Source organism: Ostrinia nubilalis, chromosome Z (assembly GCF_963855985.1).
Source record: "Ostrinia nubilalis chromosome Z, ilOstNubi1.1, whole genome shotgun sequence".
NCBI lineage: Eukaryota > Metazoa > Arthropoda > Insecta > Lepidoptera > Crambidae > Ostrinia > Ostrinia nubilalis.
Window position 1 is genome coordinate 16,894,706 of NC_087119.1, and position 21,625 is coordinate 16,916,330.

At 36.9% G+C, this 21,625-nt stretch overlaps 1 protein-coding gene across 3 annotated transcripts in view; it reads right to left on the reverse strand.

Moving 5' to 3' along the window:
- Window positions 1–20,351, reverse strand: part of LOC135087123 (gamma-aminobutyric acid receptor subunit beta-like) — a 47,154-nt gene extending 26,803 nt beyond the window's left edge. For 2 of the 3 annotated variants that reach the window (XM_063981964.1, XM_063981963.1), the window contains exon 1: window positions 20,260–20,338. Coding sequence is in view for 1 of the 3 variants with exons in the window: in XM_063981961.1 (XP_063838031.1) it covers window positions 20,260–20,351 (92 nt within the window). In the remaining 2 variants the exon portion in view is untranslated. Of the gene's footprint in view, window positions 1–20,259 lie in introns of all 3 variants that reach the window. The other variant, XM_063981961.1, reaches the window with a different exon arrangement.
- Window positions 20,352–21,625: the final 1,274 nt, after the last annotated feature.

A 21,625-nucleotide genomic window follows, 5' to 3' on the forward strand; every position in this document is an offset into this window, starting at 1 on the left:
AACGAGTACTGTTGCTGCAAATTTAAGAAACTAATGTACCTTACTTGCTGCCTACAAATATGTAGTGACTGCAAACGTACGTAGTGAATGTACCAATTATTCAAGTGCTGTCATTTTTTTTATATTATAACTAAGAAGTAAGATTTGTGTTTTATTTTGATAATTGTTTATAGAAGATAACATATTTTAAGTTCATTCGTTGTTTAATATTGAATTTTAGAGAAAAAAAAGACTAAAGTAAGTCCTTAAAATTAGGTGCCAGATAATCGTGACCTCTCGAATAACTGTTGATTTTACCTAAAAAATAACGTGTATTTTTTTGAAATCCTGTAGTTTACTTACCTCAAATAACAATCTTTTTAATGCATAAAAAAGAAAACTGTAGCAGGCAAATACACCTTGTAATTTCATTACTTAAATTTTTACGTCTCTCAGTCGTCACCTCGGCGTAAGTGCTGCGTTTAGACCAGGTCGGCAGCTAAAGGTTAATAAAATGAGTAGTCACACTACGTCAATTAAACATTAAAACTTTATTAACTCCATGAATAGATACTTCAAAGATGAGACGCTACAAGTTTAAGAACAAATTTTTTTATTTTTTTCCCTTCAGGCCCCATCATTAGGCTCTTGGCATCAAGTGCTTACTCAATCCAAACGAGCTCAACTCAAGGGAGCTCCCAGCTCAAGCATCATAATATGATGATTAACTCGATGGTGCCACTTGCCAAGTTTCAACTGAGAAGGTGATAATACTAAAGTAATACAAGAATGTAAGTTGCACTTTTGTATTATTTTTTTTTTGTCTCAAATCAACTGTGAAGTGAAGTGAGGCATATTCTTATCTGTATTAAATCAGAAATTAGCAGGTATTTAACTAACTAATACAGATAAATATTTTTCGTACATTTTAACGATCTTACCACTCATTTATGTATGATAATAATATAATTTTAAAAATAAGTAATTAAGACGTTTGGCAAAATATTGCTAAAGACTCAAGTCGTATGACCCAAACAATTCTATTTTTGCATGAAGGACTTTTTCATTTTAACGATAATAGGCCAGTAGAATTAAACACAAAAATTGATTAAATCGGAAATAATTCCTACAAAAGATTTTTTTGCTTTAATGGCTTCATTGGTTGCCCATTAAGACTCTCCTAAGTTTTCGACTTCGACAGAGTTGTGCTTAAGTGGTGGGGGCCCCCGAAAGGGGCGTTTTTTCGGTTTTCCGGGTATACCGCGTAAAGGACTTACCCTATCGAAAAGTGGTCTTCATGACGGTTAAAGGGCACTTAATCCTGCATTGAATAAGACCAAATTCATATGTTTTGGACAAACCGTTCTCGCGCTAAAGTTCGGCAAAGTAGAAAATATACGTATAAAATGACCCTCTCCACGTCCAATGGCTTGTTACCCACATGCTTCCAAGCCTTGTAAAGGGTCGCCTTAACCAGTGTAACCCTAACAAGGCTCACGAGTTTGATTCGCTTATCCTTGTTCGTCCCAGCCGTTCCTTAACTGCGGTTGTTGCACCTCTTCCTGGCACTCTCCTGAACGACTCTGTGTTACCTAATGTGGCTGCCCCTCTTCCTTGTACCCTCCTGTACGATTTCATTGCTTAGCCATATGACTGGTCCAAGGTTCGACGCCACAAAATCAACTTCGTACGAGTGAAAATAGTTTAAATACTATTTCCCGTGCTTGCAACATTTTTCTTTACTGCTTCGCCTCTATTAGTCGTAGAGTGATTGTATATATCCTATAGCCTTCTTCAATGTATTAGCTATTCAACACAAAAATAATGATTTCAATCAAACTAGTAATTCTTAAGATTAGCGCGTTGAAACAAACAAACAAAAACCTCTTCAGCATTTTAATATGAACTTGTTGTTATTGATTTTTGGCCTCGAACCTTAGACCAGGCATACGGCTAGGCAACGTAGTCATGCAGGAGGATACAAGGAAGAGGGGCAGCCACAGTAGGTAACACAGAGTCGTTTAGATAAGTGCCAGGAAGAGGTGCAGCAACCGCAGTTAAGGAACGGCTGGGACGAACAAGGATAGGCGCATCAAGCTCGTAAGCCTTGATAGGGTTACACTGGTTGAGGTGGCCCTTTTCAAGACTTGGAAGCCTGTGGGTAACAAACCATTGGACATGGAGAGGGTCATTAATTATACGTATATTTTCTACTTTGCCGAACTTTAGCGCGAGAACGGTTTGTCCAAAACATATGAATTTGGTCTTATTCAATGCAGGATTAAGTGCCCTTCAACCGTCATGAAGACCACTTTTTGATAGGGTAAGTCCTTTACGCGGTATAACCGGAAAACCGAAAAAATGCCCCTTTCGGGGGCCCCCACCACTTAAGCACAACTCCGTCGAAGTCGAAAACTTAGGGGAGTCTTAATGGGCAACCAATGAAGCCATTAAAACAATAAAATCTTTTGTAGGAATTATTTCCGATTTAAAAGCTAATTCTACTGGACTATAATGACTCATTCATATAATAATATTATGTTCATTTTATAAAAGCAAACTTCTCCGCTTCTCTATTAGTCCAATCATTTGGTACAAAATAATGGCTTTACCTGGAAAGTTTTCCGGGAGTAATGAAAATTGGTATTTCTATGGATTTCGATGTGCTCTTAACGAATTTCAACTTTGCGACCTCGTATGGTTGCCGCTCGCTCCGCCATATTGGAAAACTGCTGCCTAGTACCTAGCAGTTTTTCTTAAATGTTTCCTTTCGGATAAATTTTATGACAAACATGCGTAGAGAAACTAAAACTAAAAATTTCCTATTTTTGATGTCTACATAACCTTTTTATGAAATCAATAGTTTAGGCGTAGGACTTATTTCCAACTCACCTTGAAGTAAAGTAACCTACAGTTTTTTTTTATACCTAAACACATCTAGACACCCGGCAGCATGTTCAGCCAAGTTCAAAGAAAAATAAACTGGCAATGCAGCAGCTGTGTGTAATATCAAACAAACTATTTCGAGCTATTTTTGACCCGTTTACAAGTCAAAACGTATTCATCATACATAAATGAGCACATTTATTAAAACCTCTTATTTTATCTAGGTCCCAAAATTTCTTAAATGTAGCTTCAATAGTATTGATGTATTCACGTTTAGAACCTGACATTTTTCATACTAACTGACTCACGATTTCTAGATTTAAAAACTAACCCACTTCCAGATGACCCAGAAACTTGATATTTGGTATTAGGATAGACTTTAGACGTATTTGAAGGGATAAATCTTAAAACCGAAAATTATTGAAAATTAATATCAAAATATTTAAAAGTTATAGCAAAGTTAAATATGAAAGTGTAGATTTGTCTGCTCCAACAGTGTTTTTTCAATTACTTTGAACTATTTTTACCGCCTCTGTGGTCTAGTGGTAAGCCTTTAGACACAGAGGTCCAGGGTTCGATTCCCAGTGGGAGCAGTTTCTTCTGTTCGGGTTTGTTGATGGTCATGTTTTATCATAAAATTAATCCGAAAGGAAATATTTAAAAAAAACTGCTACTAGGCAGCGTTTTCCAATTATGGCGGCGCGAACGGCAACCATACGAGGTCGCAAAGTTGAAATTCGTAAAGAGCACATCGAAATCTATATAAATACTTACCAATTTTCATTACTCCCGGAAAACATTCCAGGTAAAACTACCAAATGACTGGACTATATTAACTAACACTGAAGCGGGCTGGTGCGCTGCGGTTATTTTAAAGTCACGTTGAAAAACTAGCAAAGTTAGCGTTTTATAAGCTATCTAAGTTACAGCGTATCTGATTGGTATTCCACTTGGCCCATTTTCTTACTTTCACACGCATTTCTGAAGACACAAGATTTCTATCATTATAAATCAGCATGTGTTTTTTTACCCTCTTGTGTCTTTTTTAAATATTTGCATTATGTAGTATCAATCAATCATACTTTACAGCTTTCAGCAAAGTAGGAAATGGAAATAAATATATCTAATTATTACTTAAGATACATCCAATTACATCCAGCGGGCTTAAAACCTGCAACCTGGGAGGACGAGTAACTAGTCGTAAAGATATTTTTACAGTTATTTTTGCGTCCATTGTCTTAGAAGTTAACAGCATAGCTAATCTAGATATTAGTCTACAAGACAGTATGGCTGATTGATCTAATAAACCGAGGCCGGGCGTTCCAGTAGTAAGCAATTACTGTGGATTAATCTGCAGTTTAGCTCGAGTACTTATCGTTCGATACTGCGTAATATATTAATGCAAATCTTAATTGATACTATCTCATTTAATAAACAGTAAATTTAACTTTTATTTTCCTTTTTTGTAAATATTGTATTTATTTTTTGTATATAGTATAGTTTTTAAGTTTGTAAATTACCTGTACAAATTTAGTTTGTTATTGTTCAACAGTAATCTTATTAAGTAATCAGGGTTCAATGACCGTGTGTTACTTGGTTAATGTATTATAGATATTGATAATATCGAGTCTATCTATACATAGAAATTCCATCGTATCATGATGGAATTTCTATGTATAGAGTTAATAGTTCTAAATAGTATGCAGAATTCCACTTAACTAAGTACCTTCTCTAAATTTAATGTACTATGATATAATTACCATAAAATCTGTACCAATTAATTTGAAATTGAAATAAGTCAGTTCATAAACGCATTAAGCCTACGTACGAAGTTGATTGAAATTATATAATTTGTAAGTAGTACCACAGAATAATAATAAGTACTACGTACAGAAGTTTTACTTCGCGAATGTATTTAAAAAATGTATGCTCAATGTCATTAACAATATGGTGTAATTTAGCCTGTCTCAAGAGTCAAGCACCATTTTGTTGACAAACGTCAGTGATCGGCACTGCGCCGAAGCTATAGGGCTGACTTCGGTAAAATGATGTGACGTGAGGTGCCAAACTGCGGAAAATGGCGGAGGAAATACATGATTTAGCATGAATTATCATGAATAATATTAACTACTTATTTACCTCTCAGTGTCTTGAGGCAACTTAAAAAAGTACATTCTGTGTTTTTATTATTATTTAGGCAGTTAAATGCTGCACAGTATTTAGTACACCATTTTCTTTATTTTCTTCCATCATACACAAGAATACGCGTGCGTGAGTCAATGTTCGCTCGTATGTGAGGCCATGTCGAATAGTATCCTGTAGGTGGGCCATCGTGCGTGTTTTGTTTTCGATGTAAACTCGCGGAGATGAACAGGCCTGGTAGTACTTAAAGAAGCTCTAGTCTTCAGTTCAAGTTATTTATTTCTAATATCAACCAATTTAACGTTTCTTAGGAAATCTTATTACTACGATGGCCAATCTTATTTACTGATTGATCACAATATTGAATTTATTTGTAGAGCTTAAGTTTAAATGAAAAGAAAAATCGTTTCTACAGAAACCTTCTAAAATACATAAGTATGCATGTATGTAAGTATGAATGCATGTATAAGTATCTGTATGTGCTGAATATGTTAATGCAAATGAATAAATAAATAAATATTTTTCATCAGTAAGTTCTGTGAAAATTGAATCTACCTGTAATTACAGTATTTGCTGGCAAGTAAATCTCAGAATTGGTGCAAGCATTTGATTTGCTAAAATAGACGTTAATTTACATTTTCTAGCTCCGAATGGAATTTTCTCGGAAACTGATGCGATTTGACGTTCCACAACAGTTTATATTTATTTCATTACCGTATTCTAGAAATTCATTTCCTTTTGATACTTGATATTATATATTAAACAAAAATGTACACAATATAATACATAAAATATTATAATATATATAATATTTTATGTATTATATTGTGTAAATTTTTGTAGCTTTTTAGCACCGCCTACTCAATATCTCTGTTTTGCTCAAGGTCAGCTGGTAGAGAATGACTTATGGCATTAAGCTCGCCTTTTTGTACTGAACATTGTTGTGTGTGCAATAAAGTCTTTAAATAAATAAATAAATATTAAATAATTTACCTAATTGCAATATAAACATTAGTTGGGGCAAAATTATTCTGTAAAATTGTATATGTGTGTAATGCAGGGGCTGAAGAAAACTTGACACCAATTAAAATTACCTAAAACAACGTTTAAGTTTCGTTACATAATTTTATTTTGCGGCGATTGAACTTAATTGGTACATGTTGCCGCTGCAGGCTAAAGGTCATCATCAGTCTGCCGCTGTTCGAACTAAACAACCTCGTGTCTAGTGTTGCTAGTTGTCCCACTTTTCGCATGACGTCCCATTTTTAGCTCTTTATGAAACGACCCGCTAAACTGCTTAAATTGAAACTTTCTGAGACCATATTTTTTATTTACCCGATGAGAAACGATCATCTTGATCAGTCAGTTACCCAAAAATTATTACGTCACAAAAGCAAATAATTTTTAAAAGTGTACCATAATAAATGTTTTCTCTAATTAGGTACTTACTCACTCCATTTTTATAATTTTACTCACACCAGATGCAAGTCGAAATATTTAAAGTACCTATGATAAATAACAAACTCTTTATTGATGTTTTAACCATAGTCCGTGCATCGTTTACACAAGTCAAATATTTCAGCTCGCTTTTCTCGCAATATTTTCATTTTGATAGTTATTTAATCGCCCGAGGCGAACGGATTTTTTCTACGTTGTTCCGTGTTTTCGTCCGTCCAGTTTATTATCATACTAGCTTTCCGCCCGCAGCTTCGCCTGCGTCGAATTGTGTGTGACAGAAAAACTGTAGGTACCGCGCGCGTCTCTCTTTCAAAAACTGAGATAAAAACTATCCTTTGTCATTTCCCGGGACTCAAACTATCTTTATGCCTTTCATCCGAGTCGGTCTAGTGGTTTAGGCGTGAAAGTGACACAGACAGACAGACAGAGTTACTTTCGCATTTATTTAGATATTTAAAAAAACAGATCTGGCAGCACCACTTATATCGTTGGAGACCACTGTATTAAGCTGTACGTACATACGTGCTTATAGGAATTCGTTATCGATTCCTCCCTGCTCTGCACTCATCATACCTACTGGCTATACTGCACAAGTCAAGGTTAATATCGACGGCAGAAAGCGGAAATGTCGTATCTCAAAAATTGGCTAAAATGACTTTTAATTGTATTGTATTAAGAAAAAAAAGCCGCGTCGAATGGTGTATGTATCGTCTTTCTACGATGAAAAAAAATATAGATACGTCATAGATTTTTTTCCAGTTTTTTTACAATTTACTTGACCAATTGCTGTAACTAGTCAAAAAATCGCGACTTTCGAAAATAAAATAGATACGACCACACTACTAGTATGTTAAACAGTTACAGCACTCTTTTCCTGAGTCGAACATTGATTTTAAAGGAGATACAGCATTTCAGCCGCCCTAAAATCTTACGATGTCGAACATACAGCAAATGCGCCGAACTGACGTGAGTACTTATAAAATAGTTACTGCATTTCAAACGTATCATCTAATAGCGAAAATCTTACTAACATCATTAGAATAGAGTCTTGTTTTGTGTACAGCAAGTAATACGTCACTCTAGCAAAACAAACCCCCTCCACCCGCTGCGTCATACGCCATTCTGATCGCGCGGCAGTTGTGCGTTAGCGCCGATAGTGAGAACGCAGAATTGTAAATTCTTAAATTATATTATTTTACATTTTTATTTGTTGTTTCGTTTCAGCCGAAAGACGTCCACTGCTGGACAAAGGCCTCCCCCAAGGATTTCCACAAAGACCGGTCCTGCGCCGCTCGCATCCAGGCACCACCCGCGACCTTCATCAGATCGTCGGTCCACCTAGTGGGAGGGCTGCCCACGCCACGTCTTCCGGCTCGTGGTCGCCACTCCAGAACTTTCCTGCCCCAGCGGCCATCAGCTCTTCGAGCTATAGCTAGTATATGGTACTAAAGCCTTTTCGGAAACCGGCTTGTTCGGGAGGCTGGAAGTCGTCGAGCCTGCGTGCGAGACGATTCGTGATGACTCTCGAAAACAGCTTGTAGACATGGCTCAAAAGTGAGATGGGTCTATAAATTTTTCAACAAGGTTTTGTCGCCTTTTTTGAAGAAAAGTTTCACCACACTTCTGTGCCATGGCGTAGGCGTTTTTCCTTCAAGTATGACGGAATCGAACAGCCTCTGAAGAGCCTTTAGCACCGGCGTTCCGCCTGCTTTCAGAAGCTCAGCCGTGATTCCATCATCACCCGGTGCCTTGTTGTTTTTCAGCAGTTTGAGACCCATTCTAATCTCGTACAGACTGACGTCCGGGATATCTTCGGTGTAGTGTCGGGTCAATCTAGCTTTTGGGTCTTCAGCTAGATTTGGAAAGTACACTCGTGTATAATTGTCCATAGAATTTCTCAACCTCTTCCAATAACTCAGGCCCCGACGAGATGTCTCTGCCATCCTCGGTCTTCAGCTTGGTCAGTTGACTTTGGCCAACAGACAGATCCCTTGCGAACACTTTAGAGCCTTTGTTACGCTCAATCGCCTCTTTAATACGATCTGTATTAAATTGGCGTAGGTCGCGAGTCAAATACTTGGAGATCTGTCTGTTAAGACGCCGATACTGAGCAGCATCTTCAGAGGACTGCAGAACCAAGTTTCGTCTCTCTTCTATAAGTTTATTGGTGAGGTCAGAGATCTTTTTGGTTTCTTTTGAACGACGGGTTTTAAAGAACTTAGACCCAGTCGTTTGGACAATTTCCACGAACCTGTCATTGTATTCGTCCACTATTTCGCAGTCTCCCAGGCATTCGAAACGATTTTGCAACTCGAGCTGAAAGCTTTCGGGGTTTTGGAGTTGGATGGGCGCTGGGCGGAGCGTAGACTTCATCAGTCGACGCCTCTCGAGCTTCACAACGGTAAAATGGGACCGGGAGCTATGGTATGGCTCTGGAAATATCCTCATATACATATAGTCTCCACTTCGTCGTCGGGGTGTTCCGTGGTCGGTGCGTATACCTGTATGACCTTCAGCGAATACCGTTTGGTGATTCTGAGTATAAGGTATGCTACCCTCGCCGAAACACTCTCGATCTGTACCACGTTGTTGATAAGGGACTTGTGGACGATAAACCCGACACCACCCTGGGACTGTTGGTCGCCCTCCCGGAAATAGAGCAGGTTTCCGGATTTTAGGATTATGGTGTCCTCCCCCTCTCTTCGGACTTCGCATAATCCTACGATATCCCACCGCAACCTACTCAGTTCTTCCTCGAGTTCGGCGAACCTCACGTCAGTCCGCAGCGTGCGATTGTTAAATGTTGCCAGGGCCAGAGGTCGTCGGGGTTGGTAGCCTGTCGGTACCCGGTGATTCTTAGCACCTCTCGCCCCACCGTTACCGTGACCGCTCCGTGGCCCGGGATAGTGGGGCCGCCGGGGACTAGGGGCCGTGTTTTTTTGTGTCTCTTCATGAGGGGATTTTGCCTTAATCGCCAGGCTTGGCAGGCGGGTTAGGTTAGGTTAGGTTTTTTTTTGTGAGGTTTCGCACGCAGCCGCTGCTGCCCGTCCGGTGCTGCAGGGATTTTGTCGCCTATTACGACACGCCTCCTGTTGGCGGTGGGGAAGAGTATTCTTTATGGCCGTCCCCCCACACGGCACATGTTGTTTACGTGTTTAAAAATAAAAAGTGGCAAACCTCAGGACAAAGTATAAGTAAGTGATTGTTGCAAGCAATAAAGAGAAAGTATAGCAGACTGATTTATGTAACTAATGAACAAAGAAGGAAAAGTAACATGATGATTATTTTTATTTAGTTTAAAAACTAATACTGAATTTAGCAGATTGATTGTTGAAACTAATGAAGAAGAAAAACTATGGCAGGCTGATTGTTAAACTTTTAAAGAGAAAGTGTATGCTTCTTAAAATTAATGAAGAAGAGAGATAAACTAATAAAGAAGAATATTTTTGTCGGACTGATTATTGTAATTACAATATAATAAAACAGACTGATTATAATAAAACAGACTGATTTTTTTGTGCCATTACATTCTTAAAATTTAAATAAAACAGTTAAGAAAAAGATACAGTATTTTATTGTTTTCACATCTCTGACTCTTACTGTATATAAAACATTTCAAATGTAGAAAGTTATTTCATTAAAAGGTCCATACAGCTAAATAGCCCTGTAGAGTTTATCGTTTCTTTGAGATACAGCAGATCCGCTGCCTGGGAACTGAAGTCAACTTAAATAAGCCATACATTTTACCTTCCTGATACAACATTTCTGCAGCTCGATATTAAAAAATCAATTGCTGTAACTAGTCAAAAGTCAATGAAGTAGTAACTCTAGAATATTCCAATCACCTTTATTAAATAAAGTTTAATTAGTAGAAAAAGCATGTAAAATTTCAGCTTTCTAACTTTCTTAATTTAAGATTTATGAATTTTTGAAATAGTTTTTTTGCTCTGGTGTAAAATCGGACTTTTTGAGATACGACAAAATCGCTTTCTGCCGTCGATATGTAAGTAAGTTTCGGCTCTCGGACTTTATTTACATTACGTTCTGTGCGGATATTATTATTTATTTACGATAAAATTAAAGATATTTTCAAAAACTGAATATGACTGATGAACGATTGTTGATAATAAATATTCCGGGTACGATTCACAGTGGAGGCTAAATGTTCTGCTTGGTTTGGTTGGTGGTAAGGCTTGTTGTCCTAAGTCCGCCTAGATACTGCTATTTTACTTAAGTCTATCGCCTTAACGACAATGTTAACAGTATTATTATATTTCGGCATTTGTTAACAGTATTATTATATGCATTTCGGCCAGTTCCTTTGTGGTTAAGGATTCCGGGTAAAGTTCGATCCCATCTTAGGCCTGATCATCACTTTTGCATCGAGTGAGAAACAAGAGCATTCTCGTTATGGATAAAAAAATCGAATGAACGCGAGAATTTTAGGATATTGAAGTGAACGTAAGTTGTTCATTGTTTTATGGGACAGGACTCAAACGAGCAGACGGTAAATTATTATGATAATAAACTATGATTACGAAACGCTTAAAAGATCACTAATCGACCACTAATCCTTTATTTTATGCAAGGTTACACATGAATAATAATATCAAACCACCCTTTAGGGGCTCTATGTTCATTAAAATTAAATTCTAATCGGTCAGAATACACTCCGGATAAAATAATATTATTATGCTCGCACACTGTCACAATGGATTAAATAAGCAAGTGCTCGTGCACGTATTGTGCTTTGAACGTTAATTAAATTCTCGCACGAGGATTAACCTTGGCCGATGCGAGATTCACTAGCCCTGTTTGCATTGACAAATACCGAGCATTTGATCTGACGCTAACCTTGACATTGGAGCATTGGGTCAGGTGAACCAGACGTAATCCTCTGTGCACGCCGCCGTCAAAGCAATTCCGAGAACTCCGGTGCGCCGCCGCTAAAGACGTGAAAGGGAGTCCATCTGATAGCTACAACGCTGCAGTCCGGCCAATGTTGACAATAAATGAGAAATACGAAGCATTTCCCAGATAAGCTAGCTGATCGCTAAACTGGATAATGTTTGACTTGGTTAAACTTAATGTGATTGAACGATGTTATTTTTTCGAGGATACTTAATGATTTTTTGTCACATGTCTTATTAACTAACATTAATTAGAACGGTTACACATACCAATGCTGTTGCTATTGATTTGAAAGTAAGATAAATATTCCTTATTCGTGTAATTATTTAACTACGTGTGCTAAATTACCATCGTCATTAAATTGAATAGTTTACAGATAGATCCAAAGCGTGTGAAGTAACGCTTGAAGACACTACCTCCGTGCCATAATTAGCACCTAACTTCGCGGTTATGCTCATCAAAGTTAGCTGTTAGATCAGGTAACTTAAACTTGTTAGTAAAATTGCAAGAGTATTTTCAAGCACCTAGGTGAATTATTCATCGTAAGTCTACACCAGGTTCAAGTGACCGTGACCCAATAGACCAATGTATCGTTAGTACAAGTGTTCCCGGGTTAGCCTCGAATACGATGCGGGAACAAAGATGCCCAGGGTAGGCGGCAAAATACGATATCACGGTGCGATATTGTTGAGGAGATGGGTGATATGCAAAAGATAGGTACAAAAATGTTCCTTTTTAGACAGTATCGAATCTAACGAAGTTTCATCGTTTTGGATTTCTATTCAAGTAACGAATCATGGTTAGCAGATTCAAAAAGCAATTTATAGTATGCAATTAGCAATTTATTGTAGGCTTTCAAAAGCATTTTTGCTCTAATAATTATGCTTTTTCTTATCTTACAAAATACTTTCGGATAAATTATAAATTTTATTCATCTAATAAGTTTGTATTGACGGTAGTTTACAATCATTTTTATGTCTTCATTACCGTCATGTTCATTCATTCAAACGATGCACATTTCACAATGTTTATTTTCTATCGAAGTAAGTAAAGAACATCATCGCAAAGCAGAGTAGGCAATCATGAAAGTGCATAAAGCACACCAAAACCCGATAGTTTCGAATTTATCTGTAATAAATTCCCGCTGAAACTTTAAGTGCCAGTAGAATAATTTAAAAGCCAGCTGGATCTTTTATAGTATTAAATAAACTCAATTTCATATTTTACAGGTAGAACTATGATATTGATATTTCTAGAAGTAGTCGGATGAAGGAGGGGTAAGGGGTGGTTTAAGTAAGAACTTCAATATGAAATATGGATAAAATACAACAAGAATTTTTCGAATGAAAAGATCTTCTTTCTAAACATAACTGTATAATAATAATTATGTACCGACTAGATATTCTCCTTTAAAATTGCATCTTCAGGTCAGCACTAATTGACAAGAAAAAGAGAAACTAACAAATAAATCTTAAAGCTTATTGTTTCAGGTCACGCCTACGCGGCAATAAAGCATAGACCCGTCAGTTCAGGACAGGAACACGATCGGTATTGCACTGGCTATAAGTATCGGTGAGAGAGGAGGGGGAATAAATTAAAAAATACAAAAAACTTAATTAAAATTAATTTTTATCATGAAATGCGAAAAAAACATCAAAAAAGTAATTCTCATTGTTTATTACCAAGATTAGCGACAAGCAAGAATTTTCCTGAAATGTAGGTAGGTACTTATCTTCTTTTAGACCAGCAGTCTGTGGAAAGTTCTAGAGTCATTTAAAATTTTCGTCAAGATATTTATTAGGTCGCTTACGTAACGAAACCTCTCATTCCCGCAAATTTTGCGGAGCTGACGTACGCAGATCCGTCCACTCTCGGGCGCGATCAGTCGCGCACTGCCGTAGCGCAAGGGAAATTCGTAAAAAGAGGGGATGGGAAGATAAAATAAAAAAAGGTTTAATCATGAAATGTCAATGTTCAAGACATGGACAAGACATAAATCATGTCAAATGCCCGTGTTGTACCCACTCCTCTGAAGGTTCGAGACACTCTCTCAGTTGTTGACAAATGTATACCTGGGCCAAAAAGTCCAGTTAGGTGGGTCCAACTTCGAGAAAGAGGTCAATCGTCGACTCCAACTCGGCTGGGCAGCGTTCGGGAAGCTTCGCGATACTCTCACGTCCGAAATACCGCAATGTCTCAAGTCAAAAGTCTTTGACCAGTGTGTGTTGCCAGTGATGGTGTACGGTTCTGCGACGTGGTCGCTTACTATGGGCCTCCAAAGGTCACCCAAAGGGCTATAGAGCGTGCTATGCTCGGAGTTTCCCTGCGTGATCGAATCAGAAATGAGGAGATCCGTAGGAGAACCAGAGTGACTGACATAGCCCGCAGAATCGCTAAAATCAAGTGGCAGTGGGCGGTGCACATGGCTCGTAGAGCTGATAGCCGCTGGGTCAGGAAAGTTCTTGAGTGGCGAACACGAGCCGGAAGACGTAGCGTGTTCAGTGGACGTCTTTCGGCTGAAAACGAATCACGAAATGCGAAAACCCCACCGACAATAACATTAAAATCATTTTTTAATGGAAACGTACATTACAAGCAAATACTTTTCAAAAAATTATTCTCTAAACCAGCAATCGGTGTCAAGTTGTAGAGTTATTTCTATTTCTCATCTGGATATTATTGGGATTGATTGGATTATGTATCAAAATCTTCGATAGTTATTAGAAGAAATTTCAGAAAAAAAGTGTCTTATCTACCTTAGCACTCGGTGTCAAGCTATTTTAACTTCTCATCTGGATAGTTATTGGATTATTCACGTCAACAGCTCCCATTTCGCGCCGATTTTTTGGAGCTGCCGAGCGCGAGCGTAGACCCGTCTACTCCGGAGCGCGATCGGTCGCGCACTGCCGTGCCCAAGGTCACGACGTGGGTAGTCTAGACTAACGGTAACTTAGAAACTGAAATTCAGCGTAATTTCATGTTTCAATTTATCTTGTGCACAGGTCATTTACATTATGCGATTGCACTAAAACATGATTGAAAACTATCCATTTCTTCAAACTACACTCGACATCAAATAAATCGCACCTCCCGCGACAAGCATTTTCAAACGTATGCTTCCCCACTTCCCACCAATATTGGTACCATTTGAAAGCCTAGTTCTAACCTTCATTTCATTAAAGGAAAGGTTTTTACCCCAAAAATGTGTCTTTAGAAGGATCCAGAGTCACTTCTTCAAAAAATAGGTAGTTACGCTAGAGCCAAATTTTATGGCTATAAAACTGTTAAGTTGGGATTAATCGCTATCCATCTGTTAAAGAGGACACGTGAGATCATTATTTGGTTTTATAACCAGAAAAAATGGTCTAATTGATCCCATAGGTGGGCCCAAAGTGAGGTATTTTTTCAAGTCACATTTATGGTATATGTTAATCATTTATTAAGAAATTATATGTGTTTTTCTTTAAGGATATTTATTGGGCTTTCAAATAACACCAATATTGTTGGGGCACCATGATTGTGTCAGAAGAAAATCGTTAAAGTTCGCGTCGCAGAAGGTGCGGTTTATTTGATGTTGAGTATATTATTACAGACAAACCGGGATTATAATCCATAATTGACATAAAATCTCTCAATTCCATGAGCTGCAGCTTATCGAGTTGTGCACGCCCGACTTTTTAAAACGAAACCTTATGTGGGCGGCGGATCAGTACGTATCGCAGAAACTAAGTGGCAACCGCAACCGCCCGTGCTCTTTTTGAATATTTCAATACGTAAGTACAAACGTAAAATTAAATTGGTTCAACATGTCGATCTAGGTGGAAACGAAAACACGCACACTCATCACAAAGCGAATTCGGTATTGTGCGACTCGATAACGTTTGTAGGCACGTAGGTAGGTACTATGGTAACCCATTTACACCACGCCACCACAATGAATTTGTTGAACTATACTTGCGACGTTTCATTATAAATTCAAGACAATAACAATGCCAGCCAAACATTGCCGCGTAATTGAATTACTAAAGGGAATTTAGTGCTTACCACATAGTGCATGCCAAACAATGTTTGAACAGCCCGAGTTATTTATTATAGGCCAAAAGCAATCCCAACAATGAATGCATGCCCACAATTAAAGTCAAATTATTTCAAACTCGTATTGACTATGCCATATGACCTTGGACGAATAAAAGTACTAACTGCAATGCAACTAACGGATGTTATTTTTATTTATTCGTTTGTAGCTCAGTACTAATAGTTTCCGGAGCGCGGCCATTGTGGTGTAAATTTATTAGCCTACCTAACTATGTCTCGTACCTAATTATTCACAGTAAATTACTAATATTATTATCATATTGTCCTGATGAATGACTGCGCAATAAAAATTAACGAGTAAGCTTTTCATTTCGGATTCAATGAAACCACAACCACACGCAGATTTTCGTTACTGTCAAGTGTTTGAAACTTTTAATTTGTTACCTGTTAGGCTAATTGGTACTATAATAATAGGTTTTTTTTCTATTGGACAATTTCTAGTCAATTACCTAGTTATTTAGGGATATCGGTCATTACCCACACTACTTCGAAGAATGCACGGCGGAGTTTTAGGCTAGTGGCCAACTAACATTAACGTCCGTAGTTCTTTTGCAGAAGAGGCTTTCTTTGCCTGTGACTTATACCTTCCTTTTAACAATTTAAGAGTAGGTAGCATCTTTTTATTACGGCCTTTTTATTTAATTAAATTCTGGTGCGCTTTCGAAATCTAAAACCTGTATTAATTGAAAAAAAAAGTTGCTCAAAAAGGTTTATTAACTTCTCAAATTGGAAAATGGCAAACGTCAAAACTTACCACAAAATAAAACTCATACTTGCAAGTATGAGTATTAGTAGTATATTCAACGTTGAATAGTATTTTCTTTATGTAGCGTAGGTAGTTAAAGAGCTTAAACAAATGAAATATTGAAAGTCGGTACTGGAGAGTCTGGAGATGTTTTCATTTTGTTTTTATTTCGATCACGCTTCGGCTTTGTGTAATTAATAGTAAAAATATCGAAATATACATTCTAATACTAAAGTTTATGTAAAGTGTAAGAAAAAACTTTAATGCCTTCGTACTGTTTGTTATTAATGGAACGAGGAAGGTCAACTAGACATTTGATAATGAGTTCTAGGTAAAAGCAGAGTAATATAATATTCTGTCTGTTGTACAAGTGAGAGGAGCTTCCTTCTAGAGATGGAAAATAAGCTAAATGAATAAAGGAGTAGAAAAGTTCAAGGGGCCGACCTGATCTTGAACTTTTAAACAATGATAGTACCTAAATGCTTTTTATATGTATTAATGTTTCTGTAATTCATTTCGTAATGACATTATTTTCTTCCAGTGTAACCTTCAAGTACCAATGCAAATGGCTACGAATAGAAATGCATAAGACCCTTGAATTTCATATTTTCATCACCTAAGTCTATTCAGGATAAATATAGCATGCGAATAGACATCGAGAGCATTTCACACGGATCGTGTTGTGTGTGTGCACTAGATAGTGTGGGTTTATTTCAAGTTCAGGCTTTCAAGTTAAGGTAACATTCCTGCCGGATACAAATATCTGTTAATAGCAGCGCTAAGCTACATTTCAATTGGTTTCGTGCTGATTGATATAAACTTCTTATTTAACATGCTGATCAAGGGGCCGAAGTTTGTATACAAATTGTATTAAGACGTTAATTTCTTTTTTAGGATTTGATTTTGCCTTGTATTAAAATTACTTTTATTTTAGTAGTAAATCAACCCTTTTGTTTGATAAACTATAAAAATAACGCACTGAATCGTTTTGATATTTTCTTTAAAAACATGCAAATAACTGTTTAACATGTTCACACGCCGTGTGCGTATAAAAGTCATAGTCGCGAGTAGAGCGGTAGCTGATGACAGATTGGTACCGGCATGTGACGTCATTACAGCCTCAACCAATCTGTACCGTGGTAATAAAATGACGCCAACCATAGTAGTTTTCTTGCATTCCGTTTTCAGTGGCGCAAAACAGGTCTTCATAAGAATTTTAGGACACGAAAGACAAAACGATGGACCAATATCTATGAAATTATTGTAGTACTAAATTTTAAGACAAAAGTTATATATTTTTGTTTATAGACCCGAAATAAGCTATTATTCAAAATATGGAATTATTTAAACGGCGGAATATCAAGAAATTATCGAAAGAAGAAGTTTTTCTTTCTTGCTTGTTTTCTTTGGGCAGGCAGGTTTCCTTCTTCATTGCCCTGGTGTAAGCCCTGGCATTATAATCTTTTATTTTAAAGAATTTATTTTAATTTATCATTGAAAATATTGATTTTTATTTGCTACGTTATCTTTTCGATTATTATTTATAAAAATATTATGACTCAAACTACACTCGGCATCAAATAAATCGCACCTCCCGCAACAAGCACTTCTCAAACGTATGCATCCCCATTTCCCACCAACATTGGTTCCATTTGAAAGCCTAGTTCTAAACTTCATTTCATTATAGGAAAGGTTCTTTCCCCAAAAATGTGTTTTTAGAAGGATCCAGAGTCACTTCTTCAAAAAATAGGTAGTTACGCTTGAGCCAACTTTTATGGCTATTAAACTGTTAAGTTGGGATTAATCGCTATCCATCTGTTAAAAAGGACACGTAAGATCATTATTTGGTTTTATAACCACTAAAATTGGTCTAATTGATCCCAGAGGTGAGCCCCAAGTGAGGCCTTTTTTCAAGTCACATTTGTGGTACCAGTTAATTGTTTTAAAAAAAAATTAATGTGTTTTTCCTTAAGTTTATATATTGGGCTTTCAAATAACACCAATATTGTTGGGGTACCATGATTGTGTCAGAAGAAAATCTTTAAAGTTCGCGTCGCGGAAGGTGCGATTTATTTGATGTTGAGTATATATAAAGTAGAACTTTATTTATTCTGTTAAATAAGAATTTACTTATTTTATACTCCAACTAATTTTCTATTACCAGAAAAGAATCACGTTTTACATATCTTTCAGATTTTAACTGTTAGTAACCTAATTAAAAACCAGACGTACCTACTTAAGAAAAAACATCTTTTGTGTACTTTCATTTTGATACAGTCTTGGTTTGTAATGTGGTTTGTAAGCTATACGTCACCAACCAGCGTTGCCAGACGTCCCGATTTTGGCGGGACGTCCCGATTTTTAAATCAAATTTAAATGTCCCGCGCGGGACAGGCTCGGTCCCGCTTTTCGGAGAGAAACACTCACTTCACCAGACTATTGTTTGAAACGCCATATTATTCTAAAGAATAAAACTTTTTTTTTTTATTCTAAAGACGAATTTAACGATAGAGTAAATCTGACTTAAAATATTATTTTTTTGTTAAAATACATTTTCTATGGCTACTTTTGCTATCGATTGTCACGTAAACGTAATTTTAAGTCAAATAAAAAGATACATATTTGAAAACCTTTGATTATATACGTTTTTTTTACTATGTCCCGCTTCTGACGGAAGAATCCCGCTATTTTCACTCAAAAAGTACCAAAGTCCCGACTTGGCGGAAAAAAAAACTGGCAACGCTGTCACCAACCTTACGTAAGTCAGAGAAGGCGACAAAATCATCACTGTAGTTCATAAATTCATTTAATAAAACAAAGATCCTATTTAGAATATTATGACACGTTGGATGTGACGATATTGATAATTTAAATTACTTTTATAGACTTTTGTTTGGATTTTAAATATTTTGATTTTAGTATCTGTATAATAAATTCACATATTCCCAAAATACTTAGTATTAGGTACAATAAAATTCATTATTTTTATAATATACCCAAAATCTTTGATTCTTGTTAAATCCCTGTGAACACCACGTCACCTTAAAGTAAATCAATTTCATGTAACCAAGGGTGCAATGAATATCTATTAATATTGAATTAGGCACCATGCTATTATTAACTTTAATTGCAAACGTAGGTTTAGGCACATTTCCGAAGAAACGCTATGACCAATTCGCTTTATTAATCCAAAATGCTACATCCAAGATGGGTGTACCCCAAATATCTGGCACCTAAAATCTACCGTAATCCGTGATATTTTGTCCCATTTACAGTTGTGATCCAACTGCTTTTTTCTATTTAACATTCTGAGATCAAAAATACAATTAAATATTATAATTAATTTACCATATTGTCCCCCTGTACTAAAATATTTTCTCCTAAGTAAAGGTCGTCGTGCTTACTCACTCATTCTTCTTATTGAGATATCTTCCCTCTCTTTTACTCTATTAGGTAGACATTTTCGGGCAGAGAAAAATCGGGGACCCAAATCTTTGATTAGAAGCTGGGCGTTCGTTTTAACGTTTATCCAGAAAATCCAGACGTACGATTTATTATTTTATGCGCAAACACTAAATACCACTAAAACAAACACTATCCTTCATTTATTTTATCACAGAAAAAACATTTTTAAGAAAATTTAATATAAAACAGAAAAAAACGTGTTTTCACGGCTTTTTCACTAAATAGCATTACGAAAAACACCATAGATGTAATAAGATACATAAATAAACATATTCAAACCCAATTCACACAGAAATAACCCCAAAATGACGAAATTCCAAACTTTTAAAACTTTTTCAAACTCGTTTTCATTACTTAAAACTCTCACAAAAATAATATTTAAGTCGTGTAGTGACTAAAATAAACTAAATCAAGTGTGGTGGACAATGTGAAACGTGGCTTTAAAAGATTTACACGCACACTATGGCTTCACGAATGCGTGAGACGCGCGCGACACTTAAAGACTCGGCGTCTTTAAAACATCAAAACTTTGTTTAAAAGTTGTTTGAAGTGGCTAAAAAAAATATTTGGGTACTCACGCTGCATGGTCGGCATGAGGCAACCAAGCGATTGCGAGAGCAAAGACCAGTGCGAAGTTATGCACGCCACGCGGCGGAGGTTGCGTATGCATAGTGACGCGTCCGCGGCGTCCAGGCGGACGCTCGGTGCCGCCGCCCGCGTTACAGGCTGTCGGCAAACTGACGGCCACCACCAACCCCCCCGTCACGGCAGAGGCTCGCGCTTGCGCCCTTCTGCCTATCGACCGGGACCCGGGTGCCTCCTTCCGCTCGCAATGACGACGCTCAGATCCTCAGTAGGAGCCTTATTGAGCGACAAACACTAAACGATCATCTTGACGCCGAAATGTTGAGACTGTTACTTCCATATGGTATTTTATTGACAGCATGAATTTTCCGATTTGACGCATTACTTTCTCCTACAACGCCGAACGACCTTCAACGGACAGAATGGACCGGTACTAACCGGCAATTTTCGAAACACATGAATGCTCGCTGAATTTCCACGCACTATTTACTTATGAGCTGGAAAGCTGCATCACTAAGCGGTGAACTAAAGGACCGTTTAATCTGCATCGTTACTTGCAGTGAAATTGAAAGTAAAGTTCTGAGACAAACTTCGTTAAAGTTGCCGCGCTCAGTTATTTTCATGATTTATATGTTGTAGCGCAATACTAACGACTCTAGCTTGAATTGACAGTTATTTATGGGTTCCATTTTATTTAACATATTTTATAAAATATAAATATTTATTTATCTAAACTAAAAAAATACTCTAACACCAAACATTCCAAGAATTTGACAATCTCATAATTAAATTATTTCCACAAAATATTTTTGACTAACTTATATTTTCGGTTTATGTCTTATCCAGCCCTGTACAGTTCAGGTTTTCACTAAAATTGTAACATCATAAATGATCATTTCGTTTGGAGTTATTCAGGGTGTTAGGTAAATGGGTATATGAGCCGACACTAGCCCATGTTAACATGGTCATATAAATGGTATGGTGAAGTCAGAAAATTGATATCTTCATTTTCATTATTTTAATTTTCATACAAATCGGATTTTATAAAATTTATTTTGTATAAAAATTTAAAAAATTAAAATGATGATATCAAATTTCTGACTTCACCATACCATTTATATGACCATGTTAACATGGGCTAGTGTCGGCTCATATACCCATTTACCTAACACCCTGTATAAATGCGTTAGGTTAGCTTAAATCATTAATGATTTATTATCCGTGCGGTCAGATTGTACAAGGATTATTACTATTTATTGTGGCTGTTGACTACTAAAAATATGGAGGTAATTAATGTGAGTTTAGTGGGACTATCACGACCACTTCGCTTTTATTGGTTGTGAAGATAATTAATCATTA